Source organism: Musa acuminata, chromosome BXJ3-9 (genome assembly GCF_036884655.1).
Source record: "Musa acuminata AAA Group cultivar baxijiao chromosome BXJ3-9, Cavendish_Baxijiao_AAA, whole genome shotgun sequence".
NCBI classification, from domain to species: domain Eukaryota; kingdom Viridiplantae; phylum Streptophyta; class Magnoliopsida; order Zingiberales; family Musaceae; genus Musa; species Musa acuminata.
This window is the reverse complement of record NC_088357.1, coordinates 3470305-3494351: the sequence shown is the minus strand read 5'-3', so window position 1 is coordinate 3494351 and position 24047 is coordinate 3470305. Positions and strand designations below refer to the sequence as shown.

General features: G+C 42.1%; 5 protein-coding genes across 7 annotated transcripts; 4 read left to right on the top strand and 1 right to left on the bottom strand.

The window, feature by feature from the left end:
- Positions 1-20: 20 nt before the first annotated feature.
- LOC103997021 (ras-related protein Rab7) lies at positions 21-4389 on the bottom strand. 2 transcript variants are annotated; one of them, XM_009418142.3, is made up of 7 exons: positions 4131-4389; positions 4004-4030; positions 3780-3879; positions 1201-1347; positions 1038-1118; positions 766-911; positions 21-344 (listed from the first exon to the last, which is right to left on the bottom strand). In XM_009418142.3, the coding sequence occupies exons 1-7, from the start codon at positions 4181-4183 to the stop codon at positions 275-277; spliced, it is 624 nt and encodes a 207-aa protein (XP_009416417.1). In that variant the 5' UTR covers positions 4184-4389; the 3' UTR covers positions 21-274. The 2 variants fall into 2 exon arrangements, with proteins under 2 accessions (XP_009416417.1, XP_065023584.1); XM_065167512.1 differs by lacking the exon at positions 21-344 and adding an exon at positions 370-569 and having other exon boundaries at positions 4131-4318.
- A 113-nt stretch (positions 4390-4502) lies between these two features.
- LOC103997020 (mitochondrial import receptor subunit TOM7-1-like) lies at positions 4503-6242 on the top strand. The gene is made up of 2 exons (XM_009418141.3): positions 4503-4572; positions 5725-6242. The coding sequence occupies exons 1-2, from the start codon at positions 4518-4520 to the stop codon at positions 6000-6002; spliced, it is 333 nt and encodes a 110-aa protein (XP_009416416.2). The 5' UTR covers positions 4503-4517; the 3' UTR covers positions 6003-6242.
- Positions 6243-8935: 2693 nt separating this feature from the next.
- Positions 8936-10385, top strand: LOC103997019 (transcription repressor OFP8). Its single transcript, XM_009418140.3, has one exon. It carries the CDS (start codon positions 9377-9379, stop codon positions 10358-10360), a length of 984 nt encoding a protein of 327 aa, XP_009416415.2. The 5' UTR covers positions 8936-9376; the 3' UTR covers positions 10361-10385.
- A 311-nt stretch (positions 10386-10696) lies between these two features.
- Positions 10697-20328, top strand: LOC103997018 (indole-3-pyruvate monooxygenase YUCCA2-like). 2 transcript variants are annotated; one of them, XM_009418139.3, is made up of 5 exons: positions 10737-12013; positions 17522-18749; positions 19404-19652; positions 19723-19845; positions 19919-20328. In XM_009418139.3, exons 2-5 carry the CDS (start codon positions 18006-18008, stop codon positions 20120-20122), a joined length of 1320 nt encoding a protein of 439 aa, XP_009416414.2. In that variant the 5' UTR covers positions 10737-12013; positions 17522-18005; the 3' UTR covers positions 20123-20328. The 2 variants fall into 2 exon arrangements, 1 of the variants encoding a protein (XP_009416414.2); XR_010501221.1 differs by lacking the exons at positions 17522-18749; positions 19404-19652; positions 19723-19845; positions 19919-20328 and adding an exon at positions 16309-17430 and having other exon boundaries at positions 10697-12013.
- A 2098-nt stretch (positions 20329-22426) lies between these two features.
- On the top strand, positions 22427-23206 carry LOC103997276 (BURP domain-containing protein 3-like). The gene has a single exon (XM_009418445.2). It carries the CDS (start codon positions 22493-22495, stop codon positions 23204-23206), a length of 714 nt encoding a protein of 237 aa, XP_009416720.2. The 5' UTR covers positions 22427-22492.
- The last annotated feature ends 841 nt before the right edge of the window (positions 23207-24047 follow it).

The window sequence follows — 24047 nt, the reverse complement described above, 5'->3', positions numbered from 1 at the left end:
CAGGATTGAAATGCACAAAATGAGAAAATGTACCACTTTACTGATAAAAAGGCACAATGTAGCATCAAAACAAGGAAGCTTTGATTGAAGGACAGTACAACTTTATTGATCCAAAGAAACAATGTAGCACTATAAAAGAGGAAACTTGATTAATGGTTAGTATGAATTATTTGTCCCGGACTTCATACAGAAGACAACGTGCATGCGCGTAAACCTATCTAGAATTTATTTTACTTGAGAACACATAGAAGTAACTACGGTGGTCTTTCTTTATCTAGCATTCACATCCTGATGATCGTTGCTGCCGACCGCCACTAGCCACGTCGATAGTGTCCGGTAGATAACTTCAACACCAATAAAATTAACTTCTTTACAACATTAAAATAGCAAATAAAGAATGAATCAAAAGTAACAAAAGAGGTTAAATATAGCATCAAAAGTGTCCTCGATTAAGAAATGGCAACTCAAAGTTGTGGCAGGTAGCTTCAACACCGATAAATGGCAATTTAAGAGAACGTAAGAAAGAGTGCATAATCATACACCAGAAAACAACCAAGGAGAAAGAATCACTGCAAAAGAAGGAAAAAAAAATAAAAATAAAACTCAGTTCTCTTCAGTATTGCCGATAAATACAAGGACTAGCTCAACATTAACTTGAAGATTCAGAATGCCTGTGTTGTTAAGGAATACAGTTTAAATGTGCTTCGAAAATCAAATTCGAGTTTCAGCTTAGAACAAAGAATAATAATAATATGAAGAACTTACATGTCGTCCTCGGGTTCATTCTTGAGAGCAATCTTGGCTATACACTCAAAAGCAGATTCCACGTTGATGCCCTCCTTGGCAGATGTCTCAAAATAGGGGATATTACCCTTCGAAGTGCACCAGTGCTTTGCCTTCTTCTCAGAGACCTGAAACGTCAACAGTCAAGTTGAGATCAAACACTATAAACCACTTGCATGAAGAAGCAAATAAATAGTGCTAATATCTTCATTAGTATGTAAAATGCAAAAATTATAAAAGAGAATATATTTTACCACTCGACTATTTCCACCATCAATATCTGTCTTGTTCCCTAAGACTATGAACGGGAAATTTTCCGGATCTGAGGGGCTTGCCTGAACAATTACAAAGAAATTAAAATATTCAGACACAAGCTTTGTCATATAAATTGATGGCACAGGATGAGAGACTGTCTACCTGAATCAGAAACTCCTCCCGCCAATTGTTGAGGTTATCAAATGATTTCATGACATTAACATCGTACACAAGAACACAGCAATCTGCACCACGATAGAATGCGACACCAAGACTTTGGAACCTTTCCTGCCCAGCTGTATCCCATATCTGAAGGGACAAAGAGAATGGGATTGAATGGTCTAAAATTTTGACCTTCTAAATACAGCATGGAGGATCCTTAGCATAGAAAACCAAGGAGGTAATCTTGTACAAGTCTATGATAAGAATCGCATGATGTGAAAGTCAATGTGTTGGTGGAAGCTTAAATAAAAAGTCAATATATTGGTGGAAGCTTATATAAAACTAAAACACCATAACTCAGAAGTCATGTCCTGTATGGGCATTTCATACAGATAAATACAGAAGTTCTTTCAACTGAGATTTTCAAGCAATCACATCATTAAATGAATCTTATGAAAGGATACTGATGTTTGGAGATATTAACGACAGTTTGCTTGATTCAGTATCAGTTTATAATTATTGCAGCCTCATTTGAATCCCTGAGAGCACATATCAAGCTTGAAATTTGAACATTCTCTGCAGGCAATGATTCAAATGACTAATGAACTCTCAATTGAGGAAGAGATACTTCGAAAAGTCCATGAGATGTCACTTGAGGACTGAAGATCTTATGGCTTCCTAGAGGTGCTGAATTTCAAACAAGAAAACATGTATACTTGTTCTAAAGTAAACTTTAAACCATTAATTATGGGTACTTTTATGGCTTATACAATAGTATTTTGTTAACTTTGAAGTATGATCTCATAATTTAATTCTAGAGCATTAATTATTAATGCTCATGTCATTAATATGCTTTTGAAAAGCTAAATTATTATTACTAGCAAATATATGTTACTAACTCGAGGTTGCACTAATTTAATTAAGAATGTATTATTATTTATTTATACTAATTTATATTTTACTTTCATTTAAAAATATTTTAAAATGTATCATTAGTTAGATTTATTAATTCATGTTTTACTTTCATCTAAAAACTTTACTATGAAAGTTATACATTATATTTAATCCAACACATATTGTGTATTTTTTACTATTTATAGTTTAGGCAAAAGAAAAACTTGTCACTGAACCTAAAAGATAGCTAGGGTTAGAAAATCAACTTGTGATTTCTCATCACTATCATAGACTTCATTCCAACAGAACCTTCTCAACAAAATCATGTTGTTAGGCCATCAGATATTAGGCACAACATAGACATCATTCTCGCATACCGGTAACATAATAGTTGGTGCCAAGAAATGATTTAACCAGCAAGATATTCAGTTCCTCAATTCATTAGCAAAAAGAAAAATATGTATAGTTGTGAACTCCACAAGAATATTTGCAAGCTTGTATTCCTTAAATTCAGCATCAAAATTCCAATATCAATCACGTTTCAAATCTTAAAATTCATTTATCTTAACAAACCCTCAAAATAATCAAGATGCAGCTGCCTCTAAATTCTTAAGTGTCATACCATAAAATGACAGCTTTACTTCATCAGCAAACACACATTTGGCCTATAAATTTGCATCAGACAGCTGTGTGTAACAGAGAAATTTTCAATGATCTTGAACCGATAACAAATCATACACAAAGAGATTATTTGTATGTAAAAAATTTGAGACGTCTCAAAGACTGACATATAAATAGGAAAGATTCTCTAAGAAAGAAGATCAGCAACTTCATCAGTGTCCAGGTTTTAGTATTAGTATTATCAGAACCAGACTGGACAAAAAACTGGGAATTGGACCCCTATAAGGTCCAATTTTACAATTAGATCATCCATGAAATCAGATTGGATAAAACCAGCTGAACCAGTCCGCTTGAACCAGCCAAGCGGCCAAGAACTTAGTCTGGTTCTATACTTGCTCCAAGATAGTGACACAGCAGACCTGAATCCCAAATTTTTTTCTCTTAGACGACACCTGAAAAGACAACACCTTTCTCTTCAATGATGCCCCCAGGTGCCAATGGACCAAATATTTTAGCCCAAGATTAGCATACCGTGTAATGTATGAGATATTCAGATTATATGATAAATTAGATAGCAGCCAACATGATCAGTCTTTCAGGAGGCAGTCAACAGTATTCTTAACATATGAATGAATGAGATATCCATGATAAAGACTGTAAGAACGTAAAAGATACAACCTACTATGGCCACAAGCATTCTATGGCTTGTCTACGAATTATATTTGTGTACTTAATCTGTAATACTATTCTGCACTTTCCGCAAAGAATACAGCAAAATTGATATAAAATGGGATAAAAGGGTTCTGTTTCTCGGACACCCTGTGGCGCTCAATCTAGTTTGGTGCCTGAAAAAGTACTTTTCCAGATTTTCTATCTGAGAAGACAATATGAAGTTCCAAGCAAGATGAAATAAGTAACTTATAAAAAATAATAAGCAATATTTTTAAGAACTAACATCGCCCTTGCTTGGATAAAGTGAGTTAAAAGTATTTCCGATCTTACTCTTGTTACCCGCTAGAAAACATAGTGGTTGATTGCAACACGGTTGCAAGACCAAGACTTACCTGTAACGTGAACAGTCTGTCATCAATCTGGACCTCTTTGGTCAAAAAATCGGCGCCGATTGTAGCTTTGTACTGGATGCTAAACTTTCGATTCACATATCTAACGAGCGTAGTTAAAGGTCAAACCCAAACAAATCCAAGAAACATAGACAGATACCACGCAAACAAACAAGAGGCACATCACCAGAATCAAACTACCAATGACTTCAATGGCCAGTGGATACTGATTCATTAGAGACGTCTTCCCAACCCTGTCACAAGCAAAACAAAGGAAACCAGAATCACCATCAAAAGATAGTAACTATGTGATAATTTACTTATCAAGGACGGAATAGAGAGAAGAAACAACACCCGCTGTCACCGAGGATGATAACTTTGAGAAGCTTTCTCCTGCGGGAGGCCATCGATCCCAGACTCGGAGCTGAAGACTTCGGATTCGCCTCAAGAAGAATCAATCCGGCTTACGAAGCGTATCGATCTAGGGTTCTGTATACAACCACGAGAAGGAACCCTACAATGATCCACGCGGATCGATCGAAGAAAGGGGAAAGAGTAAGAGAAACGGCGGAGACCACTTATTTATACCCGTCGACTTCTCGAGGTCTACCAAGGTAGGGTCTCCAAAGTTGTCGAATCGTATTTTGACGCGTGGATATGTAGCTGTTCTCTCTTTGGACAATATAGCCGAAACAGATCCCTTCTCCGAGATGAAGGGGACAGAAGCGGCGGTGAGGTTTGATGCCGAGCCAGACGGGATGGGCAGTACGACCTGCGGGAGTATTCGCCCAGACTGGTTTGTGGATCTGCCGTTATGTTATCGTGTTATATTTTACTATCCTTTTGCGTATATTATTTTTCTAATGTTGATATTAATTATATATATAATATGGACGAATTTTCAGAAAACTTTTTATTTTAAAATTTTAATTTTTTTCTAGAAGAAGTCTTTTTTTTTTTTAATAATACTTTTATAGGAAATCAAAAAAGAATCTTTCTTCCGAATGTGATCCAAATTCATGTATATAGAATTATACGAAGTAACGTAAATCTAAGGTGGCTTTGAGATTAAAATATCATGTATCATTTATATAAAAATTAATGTTTAAATTTTTTTTTTTGACGTGATCCTTTGATACTCGTGTTACTAATTCGAGATTCTTAGATATGCACTTAAAAAGTTTGAGAAAAAAAAAAGTCTTTTATAATATATGTTTTTAAAATAAATTTTATGATGTTCTTCGTTATTATAAAGGAAGAGAATAGAGTTTATGATTATTTTTTTACTATAAATTTTAAGTAATTTTAAAAATATATATATTTTAAATGAATTGATTCGATTTAGTTGAACCAAAACCAAAACCTTAATCCAAATTAGGCATTTGAGCTTATTAGATTAATTAATTTAAATCAATTAAGGATTTATGATAGAAATTTTAATCGGATTGATAATTTTTAAATTAAAATCGATTATTCGAATCAATTAACCAAACCAAAGAAGGATACCTAAAACTAAAATTATTTATACTATTCAAAATTGAACCAATAATAAACCAATTTAGTTTGGATTCAATTATATTTTTATTTGATTTTCTAAGCTGGTTTGAACACCCCTACTAGATCATCATACTTGTCAATATAACCCTTCGCTACACTCTATAAGCCTTAGAAACATAATCCACTACACAATTTAGCGTTTCGACATAACGATGGGTGTCATTTTATAAATAAAAAAATTAAAACTTAGGTTATTTAAAAAATACACAAAAAAATATTATAAAAATATAGTAAGCAGGGTTTCGGAAATAAAAATAAAATAAAATAGTACGAAAGTTTCGGCCCTTTTAACTTACTTTCTTCGTTTACATGCTATATTTAAATTTATTTTATATTAATACTCTTAAAAATAATAAATTATATCGGTATTATAATTATTTCTGCGTAAAAGGTATATTGGGCCTCGGTGGGAGACGGCGGCTCGGTCGAGGAAAAGGGGCGACAAGGATATCCATGGCTTCCAATGTTTCTCTCAAGGGGAAAGAAAAGGCCGGGAAGGGCTCCAAGTCGTCGGAGGAGCGGTCGGCTAAGTGCGTCAAGGAGTGGAGCACCTGGGCGATGAAGAAGGCCAAGGTGATCACCCACTACGGATTCATCCCCCTTATCGTCATCATCGGCATGAACTCCGAGCCCAAACCCCAACTCTACCAGCTCCTCAGCCCCGTCTGATGTCCCCTTCCAACATCGGCAAGTTTACACTTCCTGATTGTGGTTTTTGGTTCCTCCCATTAGGGATTTGGGTTCCTTGGCCTACACAATTAGGGATATTGGTTCTTTCGAGTGCCCTTGATTAGAACATATAATTCGTCGACTCGTAAACTTTCTTGAATCGACGATTTTATGCTTACAATGTCTTCGCAGACGTAATTATTATGTTTTGGTAGTATAATCGATCGTGCTTGCTCATCATGAGAATTGATGCAATTGATGATAGGTTTGCTTTCGGTATCATATTGATGTGTCAATCTGGATGACCTTTAATCCAATTTCTGTCCTTTTTAGCAAACAAAACTTACATGGTTGAAAACTAGGTTTCAGGATTGCTCTGTCCAAAGGTAGCAATTTAAAGGTACTCTGTAAATTTAGATGATTCTATCAGGTGGCTATTCCTATCATTGAATTCAACTGTTTGTTGTGGCCATAAACAAAAGAGTCTATCAACCTTCACGCCATTCAAATCATTCATTGCTTTTAACTGATGTTTTCCTTAACCCTAAACCGTGTTGACACGTTTTATGTGTTGCTTTTTTTTTTTATTTGAACGATCATCGTATCTTTTTTACTGTCAGCTTTGACTAAGCTGGAAAAAAAAGGTTGCTTATTGAATTCGATTCTTTTCTATATACATCTTGTAGATAGCTTTGGCCACAAAATATTGCGTTGTGTCGAACATTCTAGCAAAGGAAGACTTTTTGAAAATTTTTATATTATGATTGAACTTTGATCATGCTTATGGTGAAATATGAGAACTAGTATCAGTTACTAGTGACTTGAAAATAGACATGATATGGTTACTTTTTTATGCTTACCATATTGAGATCATTTCTTTTCCAAAAATTATCTCCTCATCCTCGATATCAGAAGGTACAACTCTTCTCATCACACAGTGTAATGCAATAAGATGGTTTCGATACATCAATGATACATAAGAGAATTTGTTTTTGCAGATATTTTGTAAGTTCTGTTGAATATAACTGTCTCTGTGGATTATTTTAGTACGGTGCAAATCAATTGTCTGGAGATTTATTGCCTTCAACACCTAGTTTGCTCAAAAGACAATCATAAACACCCGATAAGGTTAAATTTAGCTTTTGACAATGACCTCAAGTCCTCATGTATGGGAGATTGCATTAACCTGGCTTAGCCTCACATAAAAAGTGGGGGACTTGGATTGATCATCACAGTCTAATGGGAGTACTATCATTTACTTGTTAAATTCAACCTTAAGCATTTCAGACTCAACAATTTAATGACAGTTATTCCGATGAGGCCAGGTCATGAGATTAAATGCTATAATACATGATTCAATCTTAATTTAGAGTTGTAATGCTAGTAGAAGGTGTTTAGATTTTGTGTCGACCGTACTAGCATTTTGGAATATCTTGATTCTTAAGTTTTTGACATTTTCTGGCAGTCATGCCTCTTTTGCTGCCAATTAACTACTCATATATAAATGCATGTGCATGTGTAAATGAAGTGTTGTTAGATTCTTTTTGTTCAGTAGAATAAATTGACCTCCTGAGTGATGGTATCGGCGAAATGTATTTTCTCAGTTCAGAGGGTTGGACGTTCGAGCTAATCTTACATACCAATCATAGTCTAATGTCTTCTGAGATCTCTTAGTTTCTAATCATAGTCTAGTGTTTTCTAAGATCTATTATTTTCTTGAAGTTGTTTTTATCCAATGGTATCTTTTCCCGTGCACAAATCAGGTTACCTTTTTTTTAATTAAATTAGTAATGTTGTTTAGTTGTTTACTAGTTTTTAATCTTTGAACAAAGGATGTTTGTGTTTGTTGCAACTCGAAGAAGAGTTGAGAATTTTAATCTTACGAGTGTATTGGGACTTAGATTGACTAATAAGAATTTGATTAGTATACTCTAATTAATTTTGATCCGAATAATTTGAGTCAGTAGCTAAGTTCAACAAAGTGAATGAGTTTATTATTTTATCATGTCAGATCGTGATAATTAGAATTATAGTCAATCTAAGATGTTTGAGTAGGTAAGAAGACAGAGGTAAGATAGAGAGTATATGGATCCTCTCAAAGTTAGAGTGGACGATAAATGCCTGAGTGGAGAAGATGTGAACATTCTAATTTAAGATAGGATTTTTAAGGGGGATTGAAATATATTGGTTCAAACTTAATAAAATAATTAATAGTTTGTGTTTGGAACCACTTCATGGAACATACCGTGTAAGGGAGGGAAGGAGGGCGAAGACGGTGATGTCCCTGGTTGCATTCGTCGGCGCTGACAGAGGTGACTGCATTGCGGTAATGGTCATGTACTACAGTATATATGGGAGCAATAATAAATCCTTCACGGTTTTACCTGTGCATCACACGACATGTTACTACACCGCTCACAATGTGTACACGAGTTGTTGACGTTCCACATGCGAGGCTGTGTCCAGCGTGATACGAAGTTACCAATTGGCCATACGGATCAGATGCCCGGGCGAGCCGCGTCGCGACACAAGCAATTATACTCGCCACGAGCAATCGTGAATATTTGCCTGCCTTCTCCACCGGATTAAAACTCGGCGGTGTGACCTGCGTAGTTTGTCACCTCTGTTTTGTCAGCTTCGTACTGGTGCAAGCGGTCCGATTGTACTTCACCATGCACGAGAGTTCGACAGCCTCCCCAGTTTGTCCTCGAGCTGGTTGTTCACATGAGCCTTTGCGGTGGTCAACAATATATATATATATATATATATATATATATATATATATATATATATATATATATATATATATATATATATGCTTGTGACACAAAGAGCCAAGTTGCAAGAAAACAACCGAGGGAGCTTCCTTACTCTTTCCTCAGCCCTTCTCACCCTTAAGTTGATCATCTAACGATAAGAAAGGCATTCGATGACCGTGAGATATGGCCTAAAGCAAGATACCGGTAGGGTCAATAGAGTCAGTCTGACCACTGCTTGTGTTTGTGCACCATCAACAGATACAAGCCAACGTGCAAGACAAAGGCAAATGGACACATCTTTGATGCGACAGAGCAGCACCCTAAAGATGGATGAACGGTTGAGAGAAAACTGGGGAGATGGATTTACCTATCATGCAGCGTGGTTGTCAGGAACATGAGAGTAATCGTCAGTGCATGGACAATACATTACTGCTACTGCTACTGCCGCTGGAGGTCTGTACCTGGAAAATATAAGTGGTGGTTGATAGAGAACAGAGTCACGAGCGGAACAGTTCATGTGCTTAAGATTCCGCTACAGATAGCGGCTTGCTCCATCCCGAGGAGATGGGAATAAGAGGGCAATGACATGAAGCGTTGAGCTCAAGGCAAGGCCGCATGGATAAGACTTGCACAAGTAGTAGTCCTTGTAGAAGCGGGTTGAAGCATCGGTTCGCTCGAATGCTTCTTGGCTCCTCTTGCAGCTCCACCGCGACTGCTACCGATGTGATTAAGCTTTCTAGCAGCACTCTCCGACAACAATTAGTGCCAGAAGAGTCCTCCATCTGCCGCTCCGGCGACGGTCAACGTAAGCTTCGCAACCCTTTGTCGTTCCCTTCAAACGATGGCGGCCACCAGCACTGCGTTGCTCCCGTCGTGCAAGGCTCTGTTCACCGCGGTGCCCGCCGCTCCGGTCACGAGATTAAAAAGGAGAGGAGAGTCACCGAGATTGGCGAGCGAAGCAAGTGCCCTCCCGCTCATCCGGATTCTCCGATGAGGAATCGCTACTACCGCTCTCACGACGAAGACAAGAAGAAGAAAGCTTGTGGGAGGAGAGGAAGCAGCCGAAGAAAGGCAACGAGGAAGCTGTTGTCAAGCAACGGTTATGGATTTAGCAGCTCGTCTTCCTTGGATCGCAACGACGAACTCGGTCTCTTCAGCAGCGGCGAGGAAGAGGAAGAGTCGGGAACTCTGTTCTCGTCGAAGAGCTTTTCTTCCGACTCCTCCGAGTTCTACTGCAACAACAACGGGAGGAGGAAGAAGAACAAGAAGAAGAGCGGGAGCAAGAGCATGAAGAGCAACCAACCTTTGAGAGGGACCGCAACCGGTAAGCTTTGGCCATTGGCCTCCCTTTCCTCGGCAGAGAAGAAACACAAGGCAGAGGCAGAAATGGAGGTCGGATTCCCTGTGGTGAAGAAGTCCAGTGATCCGTACATGGATTTCCGAAGCTCCATGGTGGAGATGATCGTGGAGCGGCAAATGAGCAGCGCAAGCGACATGGAAAGGCTCCTCCACTCCTACCTTTCCCTGAACTCTCATCTCCACCACCCCGTAATCCTCGAGGCCTTCCTCGACACATGGGAAGCTATCCTGGGTGAATAATACATTTCGACTTCCTTTGTTCTTCCCCCCTGTGAAATGGAGTGATACACTTAGAATGATCGTGATGTATGTATCAACGTTTCTGTGTTGTTCCAACTAAAGGTTCGTGATCATAATTCTACCGATCCCACGAATCAAACAAATTGGCGAGCAATTGTTTTGTTTGCCCATGGAAATTGCGTAGTTGCAGAAGCTTAAATGCTTCCAAATACTGCGTGGAAATTGGAGACTAAATATCCAAGACGGGGGTTGGGACGTCTTCCCCTGATCCATGCTCTCCGTGTAACCTGCTGTTTGTCTTTTGCATGACCTGCTTCCAGTGGCATTAACGTCGATGGATCCGCACTTGCTTGCTGACACAGTCTCAGACGCCAACGCCACCTCTTCTCTCGTCTTGGCACGCGAACCACGTCAGGGTCTGTCCTCTCTCTGCTGTAGAACTTGCGCGAGTATTGTCGGAGTGCCTGATGGACAAAACATGCCTTCAGAAGTGTAGCTTAGCTGCTTGGAACTCATGGAGAGGGCGGAATCGTGGATACCGTGGATGACACACATGGTTTCCGGGGCGGCTTCTCGAGCGACGCGGGAGACCAGCGGGAGCACAACAGCTGTTGCGCATCGATGTGAAGCGCTGCGTACAAGGTATTCGAGCAAATGCCGCCAACGTCCTTGGTGTTATCTTCCAACTCGGAAACCGAAGCACATGGTGGGCTCAGCCAACGCCGGACGCGACTTCGTCCTCTTTCCCCGTTTCGAGGTGACCCGAGACAGGTAAAAGAAGTATTTGATCAAATAAGATGGACGATTGAGGTTAGGAGAAGTGACACGAATGGTTTTGACCCTAAAACTAGGACGAAGGTTGACACAATTTGCTTCTCTAATGGAATGCTCGTGAAGGCCGTCAGGAAATCGAATCGGACCGGATCTTAAATGGAACCACATTAAACCGGTTCAGCCGGCTCGCTTTCTTCGTTGCGCAACAAATTAATTATAACTTAAAAAAAACGAAAATTGGAATGTGTCCCCATTTCAACTAACTCGACGCATCCTGTTCGTTGGATCTCCTAATCCCGCGATCCCAAGCTTGCCTTCATTCTCCTCTGCCCGCGGGGATACACGTCCCTGCCACCGTCCCATTAGGGTTTCTTTCCTGCTCGTAGTCTCAACCATTGATCGATAAGTACGCCGGGGACCTCGCCAGTGCCGTGCCTGGATCGGATCCTCGATGATGTCGGCAGGCTTTCGGCATATGCGCCGTTGACGGCTCCGCGTTCCTCTTCGTCAAGGATTTCTGCGTCTTCCGCAACGTCGAGCTCCTCGCTGGATGCTGTCCGCACTCGCATTGGCGTCAGATTCGCCGTACGAGTTGGCATCTTCTCCTTCGACTGATCGGATCTTTCAGCGCCCCTTAGGACCTCCGGTTGTCGGTGGTGAATCCCGCTGCGGTGGTGCCAAGGGATCCCGACAATCGGCTACCGCTGTTGGATTCAGGAGTTCCTTCATGGTTGGGAGGAAATCTTGGAAAGAATCAGGAGGATGAAACGAGTGAATGTAGAGGCAGCAAGACGGAGAACTTGCTGAGTTCTCGATTCACCACCGATCCCTACATCCGGATATAAATGAAGTATCAATTCAGATATGGCTTCGTGGCAGGTAACATTTTGAGGTCTCCTTGTTTGCCCCGAGCTTTATTATAAGATCAATGTGGTGTTTTACCCTGTTTATGTCTTCGTATTGTATCGATGCTTCAAGGAGAATATATAGGTAGGATAGGAAGTAGCCTAATAGCTGACCGTATCATTCTCTCCTGGAACGTCAAAAAGAAATTGGTCCAAGCGAACATCCCTGGACTGGCAATTTGGTATGCATGTACAATTTGGTCCAAGTTTGCCCACTATTTGTCATCGTATGTAAGCTCATGTTCCTTTCCATATCGAGCTGGCAGATGTCTGCCGTTCAATGTCCTCTTCATCTTATCTCAGTAAATATGGTCTGTCTCCTCTAATTTTAATCGACAAAACGTGAGGTTCCTCAATCAGCTATTAGTTTCTCCTCTGAGCTTCATCTTAATATGATAATTTTGTGTTTGGAATATTATACCATTCAGTTAACGCTCTATATTGATGATCAAGGAAGGGTGTACATTTTGGTCAAAGACTCTCGATGATTACCAATCATGTGAATATCGACATATACACAGAATGATTGTTATGGAACAATCTTTCATTTTTATAGTTATAAAACGAAGCAGATCCACCTTCGGAAGTAGAGCCATTGACATATATCTCCTTCATTTCGGCCAATGACGTTTTACAATCTGGTAATTAACCATCTTATCATTGGACCAGTGGGAATTTTTCTTTTTAGTGAAAGGATCAGAAGCTTAATATCAAGTGTATAAGGATAATGATTTGTCTTTGTATCAAAATATTTTCAGCTTAATGGCATACATTGTTTATTGGATTATGTCAGGACTTCAATCAATTGGTACATTACGGCATGTTGTTCTGTAAGAATCTCAATCATTTGCCCAGTGAGACAGCATCATGCTTATTCTTAAGATCGTAGGGATACATTAACAGGGGCCAAGATTATCATAATTGTTTTTCAAGTGATAGCCAATATTGATGGTTATTGTGGAATTTAAAAGTAAGAATTTTTTCATGTCAGTTTTTCAATTGAATTTGGTGAAGACTATATAACTAAATATGTTTTTGTGGAGCACTCTTGGATAATCAGCAGGATCGAATGATCATCAAATCTATAGATACAAACCACATTTACTTGTACTTGAAAGAAAGTACATAAAGAATAATAATGATGTTGTCAGTAGAATGAGATTAGGTGGCTTGGTTTAACCTTCAAAAAAGAGAGTGACATGAAAATAGATATGGATGTTAGCATTGGGAAGTAACTAAATTGATTTCTCATCTTAGATGCCAGTCTTTAGCATAGCCACTAACCTTGTATGTTCCAAAAAGATAATTCTTGACTTGGAAAATATAGTAAGCTTGATTGTTAGTTAGGTCAGTATCACTACAGTCTTAATATATTCATGTGGATGTCAATGGAGGCATTCCTCAGCCATTATATAGAACCTCAATCTCTGTCATTTTCTGCTGCTGTTATATGTTATAATATTTGTAGGGATTGAGCAACAATTTTCTGTATTGCGTGAAGTACAAAATTTTCATAAATTGCTTTCACCATACAATTCTCACTTTGAACTGTTCAGGTTTCGTTTTGACAGGCTTTCGTATTTTGAAAGTATACTAATGTCTACTCAATTACACTATTATCAGTTCTAGACTTTGTACTGATTTCTATAGAACTTAGCTAGCGGATTACTGATTTCTCTGGGTGTTTCCTCATTTTCTGTTCATTAGTGCCTTTCTTCTTCCACTTTCCATCTTTCTCTTTCTCATTAATTAAATGGAAATTTAGATTTACCTACCATCTTACCCCACTAGTGCTTCCCGGAATAAAACTTTGTTTTCTTTTTAAATCATTTGAGATGGTGTGACAGTCTGCTTCAGGGAACCTGATTTGTGTGTCCCTTATAAAAGCTGGACTATAATATTTAAGTTGCCAATATTCTCTATATATTTAATCAAGATTAACACAGCAACAATAGTTTTCTCTCCTGGTTGTTGTTTTGTGGAAAAAGTTTGAGGAACATTTTTCTGTTTTGAGTAATGAGATGCTTGTTCTCAGTATCGCAAAAAAGCTCAGTTTGTGACAGTAGCACTTACAAGTTACATATTAGTTGCTTCCATGACCCACAGTGATCACTGGAAGTCCTTGGAAATAATGCCACAACTGACTCTTCGGGGCCTACCTCTGATTCTCCTGCAAAAGTTTCTGTAGGAGTGGAGGAAATGATGAGAAAGTATATTCCTAATGCCTATTTAATATGAAATAATTAATCATGAATTTTGGCCATGGTAATGGATAGTCCTTTCATCCTTGTACTCATTATTTTTGTTAGTTCAAGATGTTCTCAAGATGACACATTTCAACAAAGATGCTATAATTTGCTTACAGAAACCGTACATTCAACATCTTTCATATTGCATACTGAATAATAATTTAAGGATAGGCATACAAAATAGAAGAGATTGGTTATACAGAAAGGTGAGTTAGTATATTTGCAGTTGATGGTGGCATTAGAATCATGGAAGCTATGATGTTGTTAGGCTTTAGCAACTTGCGTTATGAGCTTGTCATACTTGCAAGTGACCCTGGTGACTCAAGTAGGTATAATCTGCTCCTTTGATGCTCTTGTAGTTTGAGTTCGTGATGGACAATTGACTTTTCTTAATCGAGGAACGTCTTTGAGGGTCTTTATATTTTTCCTGACAAGTTTTTTCCATGACCCCGTAAAGCAGAATAAAGGACTAATTGGTTATTCTTGGATATTACAATTTCTTCTGTAGGCAATCATAACTTGATGATATATGTGTCTGAAAAGGGTTTTGGTCAGTGAAGTTGTTGCTACAAATGCTTGGGTTTAACTGCATACAGTGCCTTTCTAGGATTTTTAAATTGTATAAGCTTGCAGCAGACATGAACTAACAGTCAGATAAACAAGGACAATCATAATAGTATCATCAAAAGCTTCTGATAACTTTCACATGAATGTTCAAAAAATCAATAAGATGATTAGTTATTCAGAGGCATGCATTTAATTACCATTAATGAATAGTTTTTACTAACTGTAGTGCCTTTTCATTGATTTCATCAGTCATGGATTGCATGGTATTGATCAATGAGATTATTAGATGCATGTAAATGAAATCCAAGGCTGTTTTGGTTGAGCCCTCAGCAGGGCTAGGTGTTCTGTCAATTTGTTTTAGTTGCCTTTTATGTTAGTCATTTAACAAGTAGACCACAAGGAGAAAGCATATTCCATTTGGCAATTACCCAGCTGGCTCCATGTGCATTTGAGTTACCCGTACACGGTTTAATACTTTATCTGAGCTAAATGTGAAGTTCAAGTTATACAAACACCTTTGTACTTTTCTTTCACAAAATATTGCTAGTTCCTAAGCAAAAAGTTACTCCTGTGTCCCTATGCCTTTTTTTTATTTGTTACTTTAGCCACCAGCTTTCTTAGCTGTTTTAATAGTTTATCAAAGTCAGACAAGATAGTTAGTTTAACTGAGACTGTCAATTGTTCCTTTGTCAAAGTCAGACTGAAGCATGACAAAGTCCTGAATTCTCATATATAATCAATCACTCCTTTGCCATGCTGTATCAGGAATTTGCTTTCATCATAGAAGCATGATGAAGACCTGAATTCTCGTAAAAGTTCTCTATAAATTTAATCACTTGCTCCTTTATCATGCTCTATCAGGAATTTGTTGTATCGTCATAGAAGCATGATAATCCTCTGGTATAAGTTCTCTGTAAATATAAAACTAGCTCCACTATATGGTTCAGCAGATAGGTTCTTCGGCTTTTTAGAGGGAGCATGCTTGTGGTGGTTTTATAGTATGCACCTCTTTGGTATCAGAAGGAACTTTTCAGAGTTCGGTGGTGATTATTTTACAGTTAAGATGCCATATGCTTTTCTCAATTTGTTTCAGACACATCAATACACTTGATGTTCAACTATGGATAGTGCTTTCTTAGGTGAAAGACGTTCCAGTAGAAATGTAACTGATTCTATCTGGCCCTTCATATAGCCATTTAAGATTTGATTTATTGACACGATTAGATTTATAGTGCCAATGTCGTTCATCTACTGCTTCGGCAAAGGATAAGCACTTGAACCAAATAAAGTGTAATCGGAACATTATCGTGTTCACTTGGACATCCTTGTGTGCAAATCATCTAGCGAACTTGCAACTCTACTATCTAGAAAAGAAAATTCCTAGTACTGTTTATGCATTGATCTTGAAGATAAGTGAATGGTTGGAGCCCATAACTGTGTTTTTTTTTGCCAGGTAAAGGCCATCTCGATGCTAAACTGTTAATCACTAGTCCATGTGGTATAATTGAAGCTGATGGTGTCCCCTATCCTCTTTACGTGTTGTTGTATTGCGTCTGTGTGGTTTTCCACCTGTCCATGCACACTGCACTGGGGGGAGCAGAGTGTAGCATAATAATCATTTGGTGGTATGAGGAGGGTTGTTACCTGTAGGCACTGTGATTCGTGGTTAAAGCTGACACAGTAGGGGAGGATGCGATCTGCTGCTGCTGCTGCTGCCCATGGCATGTCGCTCAAGATTCATAATGATGGGTGGGTTTGCTGCGCAGCAAGCCCCACCATTTGGGATGTTGTGCATGTCAGTCTAGTCGTTGTTGTTTGTGTTCCATTCCCCGTCCTCCTCTCTTTTTTTGTTTCTCCATCTATCATCGCTGTCATCTGGATTCCATATTCCTGAGCGTGGGATACGAAGTACGAGGCTTGCCTTAGTTACTTTAAAAAAAGCTTCGATTGCTTGCAAATTTAAGCTAGGTTACGGATCTCCTGGAACCAAGTCCAAAGAACGCTTCGCTGCCACAAAGATAGGCGGATGTGCAGGCTGGAATCCAGAAGGATCCAAAAACCCAAATGGGATATATGGTGCCAGGGGTGAGAGACAGAAGCAGACCGTACATGGAGTGGTGGTGGAGGATTGGAACAGTTGAGGGGAGGGAGGAAGAACCGGAAGTGGGAATAGTCGAGAGGAGCAGTCCTTGGGGGAAAGGCAAGCACGCGCTCTTACTTGGGGATCCGGAGCGAATCGATTACTACTGACAGGGTTGGATTGGCCTCTGCAATGCGAAGTCCCGAGTGCCGTGGGTTGCCGGTGCATCCTGTGGCATGGGATCTTCCTTTGCTTTTTGTTGCTGGTGCTCCAGAGATTCCTAGCTTTTTTGTGGGTAGTCCATCAGATTCCTGCTCGCAAATGTACGGCAAGGATTGCCCATGTTTGTATCACTCGATAGGGAAACCTTCTCTGCCAAAAGCTAATATTCGTCGTTAATGGGGCTTATTAATCTTTTATTGTTTCTAGAAGTTGATATATTTTATTCAGATGAACAGTGTATGCGCCTTTGCTACTTCCATTCTTTTTTTGTCTTGTGGGCTGTAAAAGTTGCAGGAATTCTTTACCTCGATACCCCATTTAGCTTGTCGTTAAAGGGTTTTAACTTGTCGCTTTTTCTGTACAGGTCGTAAGAACTTCCATTTGGTTTCTTCTGCTTCGGCTTTTAAGAGCACTTGAGCTTAGCCACCACCTTTTCGGCTTCAGTTGTCAGTGAGTGAGAAACTACTGTGTGGATCGGCAATCCGTCCGGCATCCAAATACCCCGCAATACATGGATTGGTTACTACGTATGTGCTTCTATCTACGGTGTCCACCCCCAAGGAATAATAAATAAATACTATATGAAGGGCATCTCGAGTTCACAGGATCTATTCGTTCTCCGTTCCTCATCTCTAGCGGTGCCCTCTTTTTGCTCGCTTTCCTAGAACCATCGAGGAGGCGACTGCGAGGGAACAGAGTGACTGAACTAAAAAAGCTCTCAGCGTAAGAGAGGGAGACTGTGCATGAAGCGGTGCCAGCAGCCACAAAGGTTATGCTTCTTCTTAAACGACTTGCATGCGTTACTAGAACTGTAGTTTAGTGGAGCGGTTAGCAGTCGTTGCACTCTCATGGAGCGTTGGAGGGAAGCAGAAGGTAAAACGCTCCACGATCCCTTGTTCCATCTCTGCCCCCCCCTTGCCTTCCATCAACCGAGCGATGGCTTCCATGAGGTGGCGACCAGAGATGAAGCCGAGCGCAGCATCTGGGTTCCCGGGTCGATCATCGTTGGCGCTGGTCCGTCGGGTCTCGCGGTGGCCGCGTGCCTCGAGGCGAAGGGCGTCCCCAGCATGATCCTGGAGAGGTCCAACTGCATCGCCTCTCTCTGGCAGCTCAAGACGTACGACCGCCTCCGTCTCCACCTGCCCAAGCGTTTCTGCCAGCTCCCCCTCGCCCCCTTCCCCGCCTGCTTCCCCACGTATCCCACCAAGCAGCAGTTCGTGGCCTACCTCGAGGCCTACGCCCGGCGGTTCCACATCCGCCCCTGCTTCAACCAGACGGTGGTGAGCGCCGAGTACGACGGCCGCGTCAAGCTATGGCGAGTGCGGGCGGTCAGGGCCGGGAACGACAAGGCGGCCGAGTACGTCTCCCGGTGGCTGGTGGTCGCCTCCGGGGAGAATGCTGAGGCGGCCGTGCCCGACATCGATGGCATGTCGATATTTAAGGGCCCCATCATCCACACCAGCTCGTACAAGAGCGGCGATGAGTTCCAAGGCAAGCGGGTCCTCGTGATCGGTTGCGGCAATTCCGGCATGGAGGTCTGCTTGGACCTCTGCAATCACAGTGTCCGTCCTCGCATCGTCGTAAGAGAATCGGTTCGTCGCTCATCTTCTCCGTGCAACCATTTCTGTTTCATCCATTCTTAGTACTTTGACATGGAATCTCTCTCTCTCTCTCTCTCTCTCTCACACACACACACACACACACATCAAAAAGTAGACAGAGCTATGAATTAACTTATAAAGCTCCTTTTCAGTAGTGTTGCTTTGGTTGTAGTCGAACTTCTAATGATCACCGGTTCGCCGAAAGATAAACCTGAGGCTGTTCATGGCACAACACACATAAATCTAATCCGCCTCAACGACGAACCTGTGTAAAGAAATGAGCTGCTTTGTCATGCCAAGAGAAAAAACAAAAGCTTCTCCATGGAATCCTCTTTTCCTCCATGCGTTCTTCCACACTGATCTTTCACTTTATCGGGATCCATTCGCACGCGGAAGAAACCTTCTCGTCCCCTCTTCTTCTTCTTGGGATTTCTTTTCTCCCAAAGGTTGCACAGAGCCGTGCGCCTCCCTTTCCCATGAGGCATTTTGCCACCAAAGTCTGGTCCCATCACCACGACCGAGGCACGGTATGTGACGTCCGACAACAATATCATATCATGCAATATGTAAACTGTGTCCATTGTCGATAGTAACATTAGCGATTGCATTGCCGAGAAGCCTTTCACTGTTGATCACCATTGCCAGGTGCACATCCTGCCGAGGGAGATGCTGGGGCGGTCCACCTTTGGGCTCTGCATGTGGCTCCTAAAGTGGCTCCCCATGCGCACCGTGGACCGCATCCTCTTGCTCGTCTCCAGGGTCATGCTGGGCGACACCCAGCGATACGGCCTCCGGCGGCCCCGGTTGGGTCCCCTCGAGCTCAAGTCGCTCTCCGGGAAGACGCCGGTCCTCGATGTCGGGGCCCTGGCCAAGATCAAGTCTGGCGACATCAAGGTGATCTGTTGCTCGAGGTAGAGACATTGAAATGATCCGAGTGTGAGATGACCTTGGGGATGTGGTGCAGGTTTGCCCCGCCGTAAAGCGACTGACAGGGCATGGAGCAGAGTTCGTGGATGGCAGGTCCGAAGACTTCGATGCGATTATCCTAGCGACCGGCTACAAGAGCAACGTGGCGTCTTGGCTGAAGGTATGCACGACGATTCCATCGGGCAACTCGATGACCTTTGTCGAGGATGAAAGCATCGGTTCTGTTTTGGCAGGAGAGGGAGTTCTTCTCGGATAAGGATGGGTTTCCGAGGAAGGTGTTTCCCGATAGCTGGAAGGGAGAGCAGGGCCTGTACGCGGTGGGGTTCACGCGACAGGGCTTGATGGGGACTTCCGTGGACGCCAAGAGGATAGCTCATGACATCAAACAGTGTTGGATGGCCGAACCAAAGCAACGCATGCTGCCATCACAAACTTGAGCTCAAGATTCTTCTTATGTAAGAAGACGGGTCGTTTTGTCATGTACATATCTGATTCTGGTTGTGTTGACTGACAAGTGACAGAGAGAATGAGAAAAAGAGGGAGACAGAGATTGGATTGCGAGTTTGTGTAGCGCTGATGTGGTAGGTCTGGTTAGGCACCACCGAGGAAGTGCATTTGAAGTTGATTTCTTTGTTTCTTGCGAGTGAGTTCCTCTGCTACTGTTCCTTCTTATGAGTGCAGCAGCTATTTCTCTAGCATTTCTACAAACACTTCGAGTCAGCAACATATACTGTATGCCATAGAGCCTGCGCCTCTTTCTTCTTCTTGAAACAAAGGTAGGTAGAATCCCGGAGGAGCTCCGGAATCCTGGAGAAGTGAATGCTTCCTCGAACCCCACATCCGATCGAATACCTTAAAAACATATTTATAATCGAAGATATATTGCTTATGTTGGCTGCATGATTCAATCCCAGATGAGCATTCATGGCAGGACACGGGCATCATTTGCAGTGTCGGATGATCTGTCAGGCCTCGATTCATTCTTCTTTCACCGTCTCCATCTATCTATTTGCCGGCGAACAGGATACTCACACCGCTTCCTCCTAGCACTAACATTTCCCAACAGGTGATCACTCAAACTTTCGTCTCCGCTCTTCCTTCAAAAGCTCCACTGGGATCGAGCTAATTCCGGGCTGCTGCACTACGTGCCATGTGCATCGCAAGACGCAGAGCACGTAAGAGACCAAGTCTTCGAGGCGCGTGACTGGCTGGGAGTTAAACCCGCGCGCGGAGGCACATGCAGCGGCAGGCCGACGCATGTCCGCTGTCGCCATGGGCGTGGGTGTGGAGGTGAGGCGGAGCTCGACCGCATCGTGCCGAAAGCCTTGCGCTCCGGAATCTCCGGGATTCCGTTCGTGTGGTGGTGCTTAGCATGCGAGACGATCAAATCGCTAGGAAACACATTTAGATCTTTGTATTTCTAATGTGTGGTTGTAGAAAAGGATTTTAATGAATTTATGTTTTTGATAAATAATAGATTAAAATTATATTTTAAATATGCATCGATGTAAGTTTTATCGGCTAAAATTGTATTACAAAAATTCATTGAATATTTTTTTTTGACGAATTTACCCTTTTAATATTCTTAATATATATATAATAAATTAATAAATAAATAAACGAATGAATGTATATAATCTAATACAAAAAATAATTACTTAATAAATATGATAATATTAAAAAAAATTATTATTTTGCGATCTGAGTCGAAGCGGTGAATCTTTCACGTCTTAGGCTCTCCGTCTCACGTTGCAGAACAGGCCTGAGTTGACTCAGGACGACGCGCTTGAAGACGTTGTTCGAGACTTGGGCTGAGCTCTTCTTGCTTCGGCCCATTTCCTGCGCTTTCGGACACGCAGAGCTGTGTGCATGACCAGCTTCCAAATCGGTCACACCTGTTATGGTGATGGTGGGAACTTACGTAGAAGGTGTCGTCGAGAAGCGTCGTGCTTGGAACGACGCGTTCGATTCAACCCAGAAGCGTTCGACTGCTCGTCTACTCGTTGCATGATGATGCATCATCAGTTTGGCCAACATCAGGCGATACCCCCGGCCGGAAGATGAGCCTGAAACCCAGGTCTGGCATGCGGCATTTAAGCCGTCCATGGCTTCGTGCGCTCACCTGCTTCTCCGAGAGACGGACGCGAGCTTTGAAGCAGCCGTATAAGGCCAAAGCCAGCGGTAGATGGGGCGTCCGGCCAAATGCATTCAGTGGCCGGAGCCTGGGACGGTTGAGTTGCTATCATGTCGATCCCTCCTTTGTTCTAGCTGGTGATGCAGCCATCATCCATGCCCTGCCCTTTCCCTCCCTATAAATCCTCACTTCTCCGATCCATCAACACTACTTTTTCTTGTTTCGGTGAGTTTGATGGATCAGTTCCTGTCTCTTTTTTCGCTCCTCTTGGTAAGTAAAAACAGTCGAGTCGTCTACTCATTCTCGACTGTTACCTTATGCTTAGTTGCACTTGCAGCTTGCAACAGTATACCATGCATCCTCTTCTCCTGCCCAAGTGATCTACTGGAACTCGGTCTTACCCGACACTCCCATGCCAAGAGCAATCAGTGACCTTATAACCACCGGTTGATCTCTCTGCCCAGCTATCCATCGTTGCAGATATCTGTCTCATCCACCTGCTTATAGTTTCTTGCGAGTTGCAGAGGTCGTCGCTGGCGAGAAGGCGGTCGGTGTTGGAGTCAACACGGGGCAGAGGAAGCCTGGAGGTCCCAGAGTTAATGTCGGCGTCGGCGTAGGCGTCGGAGGGAGGAAGCACCACCGCGGCACCGGCGTAAACGTCAGAGTTGGCAGGATGCCCTTCGTATACAGATACGCCGCCACCGACACCCAGCTCCACGACGACCCTAATGTCGCTCTGTTCTTCCTCGAGAAGGACCTCCACCCGGGTGCCAAGATGAAGCTCCACTTCACCAACACCATCTCCGGTGCCTCCTTCCTCCCTCGCCGAGCCGCCGACTCCATCCCCTTCTCATCCACACGCCTCCGTGAGATCCTCGACCGCTTCTCCGTAGAGCCTAACTCCGCAGAAGCCGCTGCGATCAAGCAGACCCTTCGAGACTGCGAGGAGCCAGCGGTGAGGGGAGAGAGGAAGACGTGTGCCACCTCGCTTGAGGCGATGGTGGAATTCAGCACGTCAAGCTTGGGGACAAGTAAGGTCAAGGCGGCGTCCACGACGGTGAGCAAGGAGGGAACGCCGGCGCAGGAGTACACGATCGCTGCGTCGGGAGTGCGAGAGATGGGCGGGGAGGAGCTGGTGACATGCCATGCAGAGCCCTACGCGTACGCCATATTCTACTGCCACGCGACGTCGACGAGCAGGGGGTACGAGGTGGACATGGTGGGGAAAGGCGGGACGACGGTGGAGGCGGCCGCGGTGTGCCACACCGACACCACGGCGTGGAACCCGGAACACGTTGCTTTCAAGGTGCTCGACATAAAGCCTGGGTCGGCGCCCGTCTGCCACTTCCTGCCTCAGGATCATGTCGTGTGGAGCCGCAGCGGTTAGAACGAGCACGCACTTCCCCAATATGCACTGTGGTAGAGCTTATGGTCGTGGATGCGTCCTTTTAGTGTATTATCATGTATGTATGTGTTTGGAGCTATGTTTAGGGCAAAATAAAGGGGTTACTTCCTCCCATATATTTATTTGCTTTCTTTCTCTCTCATACAGCTGAGATATCCATATTGCACCTTTTCTTAAATACATGGACGACTTCCCTCGTAAGTCAAATATATTTTGCCAAATAAAAAGAAAAAAAAGTTAACTTTAATATTGTTGTGAAAGAAAAATATGTGTTAGAGCTAGTCTTAGAAAATTTATCAAAGAGTAATTTTGACAACCCAATAAAGATAATAAAACGGAAAGATAAAAGTGACAAGAACATCATATTTACGTGGTTCGGTCAATTGATTTTGACCTACATCTACGGACGAAAGATGAGCAAATCACTACTATAAAAGAAGGACTATTATAAATATCTTAGGAAGATATTTCTAGGCCATAAAACACCCAAAAATACTAAAAAAAAAAAAACCCAAATTATAAGTCCAAACTATTTAATTGTGTATGGACTTAAACCCAAAGCAAACACTTAGGTTTTTCTTATGGTGCTTCTGACTTCAAAGCCCAAACCCTTCTTTATAGTTTCAATAGGAGATAACAAGCCTGATTTTCCCGATGTGAGATTATGGGACTTGCCAAATTAACAAATCTCCACCTTGGCATGTCCCAACAAAACTTGCTCCACCTTCTTCATAAAAGCCCCAACGGGCAATCACCAACAATGAACACCAACCAAGTCCAAGCACTGCTTGAACTTATAAACCGGAAGAAGCTTCATAAGCAT

Coding starts and splice junctions, on each gene's coding strand:
- LOC103997019 (XM_009418140.3), top strand. CDS start 9,377: ATGGATAAGACTTGCACAAGTAGTAGTCCTTGTAGAAGCGGGTTGAAG.
- LOC103997276 (XM_009418445.2), top strand. CDS start 22,493: ATGCCCTTCGTATACAGATACGCCGCCACCGACACCCAGCTCCACGAC.
- LOC103997018 (XM_009418139.3), top strand. CDS start 18,006: ATGGAGCGTTGGAGGGAAGCAGAAGGTAAAACGCTCCACGATCCCTTG. Junction 18,750..19,403: donor GCATCGTCGTAAGAGAATCG/GTTCGTCGCTCA, acceptor CACCATTGCCAG/GTGCACATCCTGCCGAGGGA. Junction 19,653..19,722: donor TCAAGTCTGGCGACATCAAG/GTGATCTGTTGC, acceptor GATGTGGTGCAG/GTTTGCCCCGCCGTAAAGCG.
- LOC103997021 (XM_065167512.1), bottom strand. CDS start 4,183: ATGGCCTCCCGCAGGAGAAAGCTTCTCAAAGTTATCATCCTCGGTGAC. Junction 912..1,037: donor ATGGTGGAAATAGTCGAGTG/GTAAAATATATT, acceptor TTGACGTTTCAG/GTCTCTGAGAAGAAGGCAAA. Junction 570..765: donor AATGAACCCGAGGACGACAT/GTAAGTTCTTCA, acceptor CTTCTTTTGCAG/TGATTCTTTCTCCTTGGTTG.
- LOC103997020 (XM_009418141.3), top strand. CDS start 4,518: ATGCCGAGCCAGACGGGATGGGCAGTACGACCTGCGGGAGTATTCGCC. Junction 4,573..5,724: donor GGGAGTATTCGCCCAGACTG/GTTTGTGGATCT, acceptor TCTGCGTAAAAG/GTATATTGGGCCTCGGTGGG.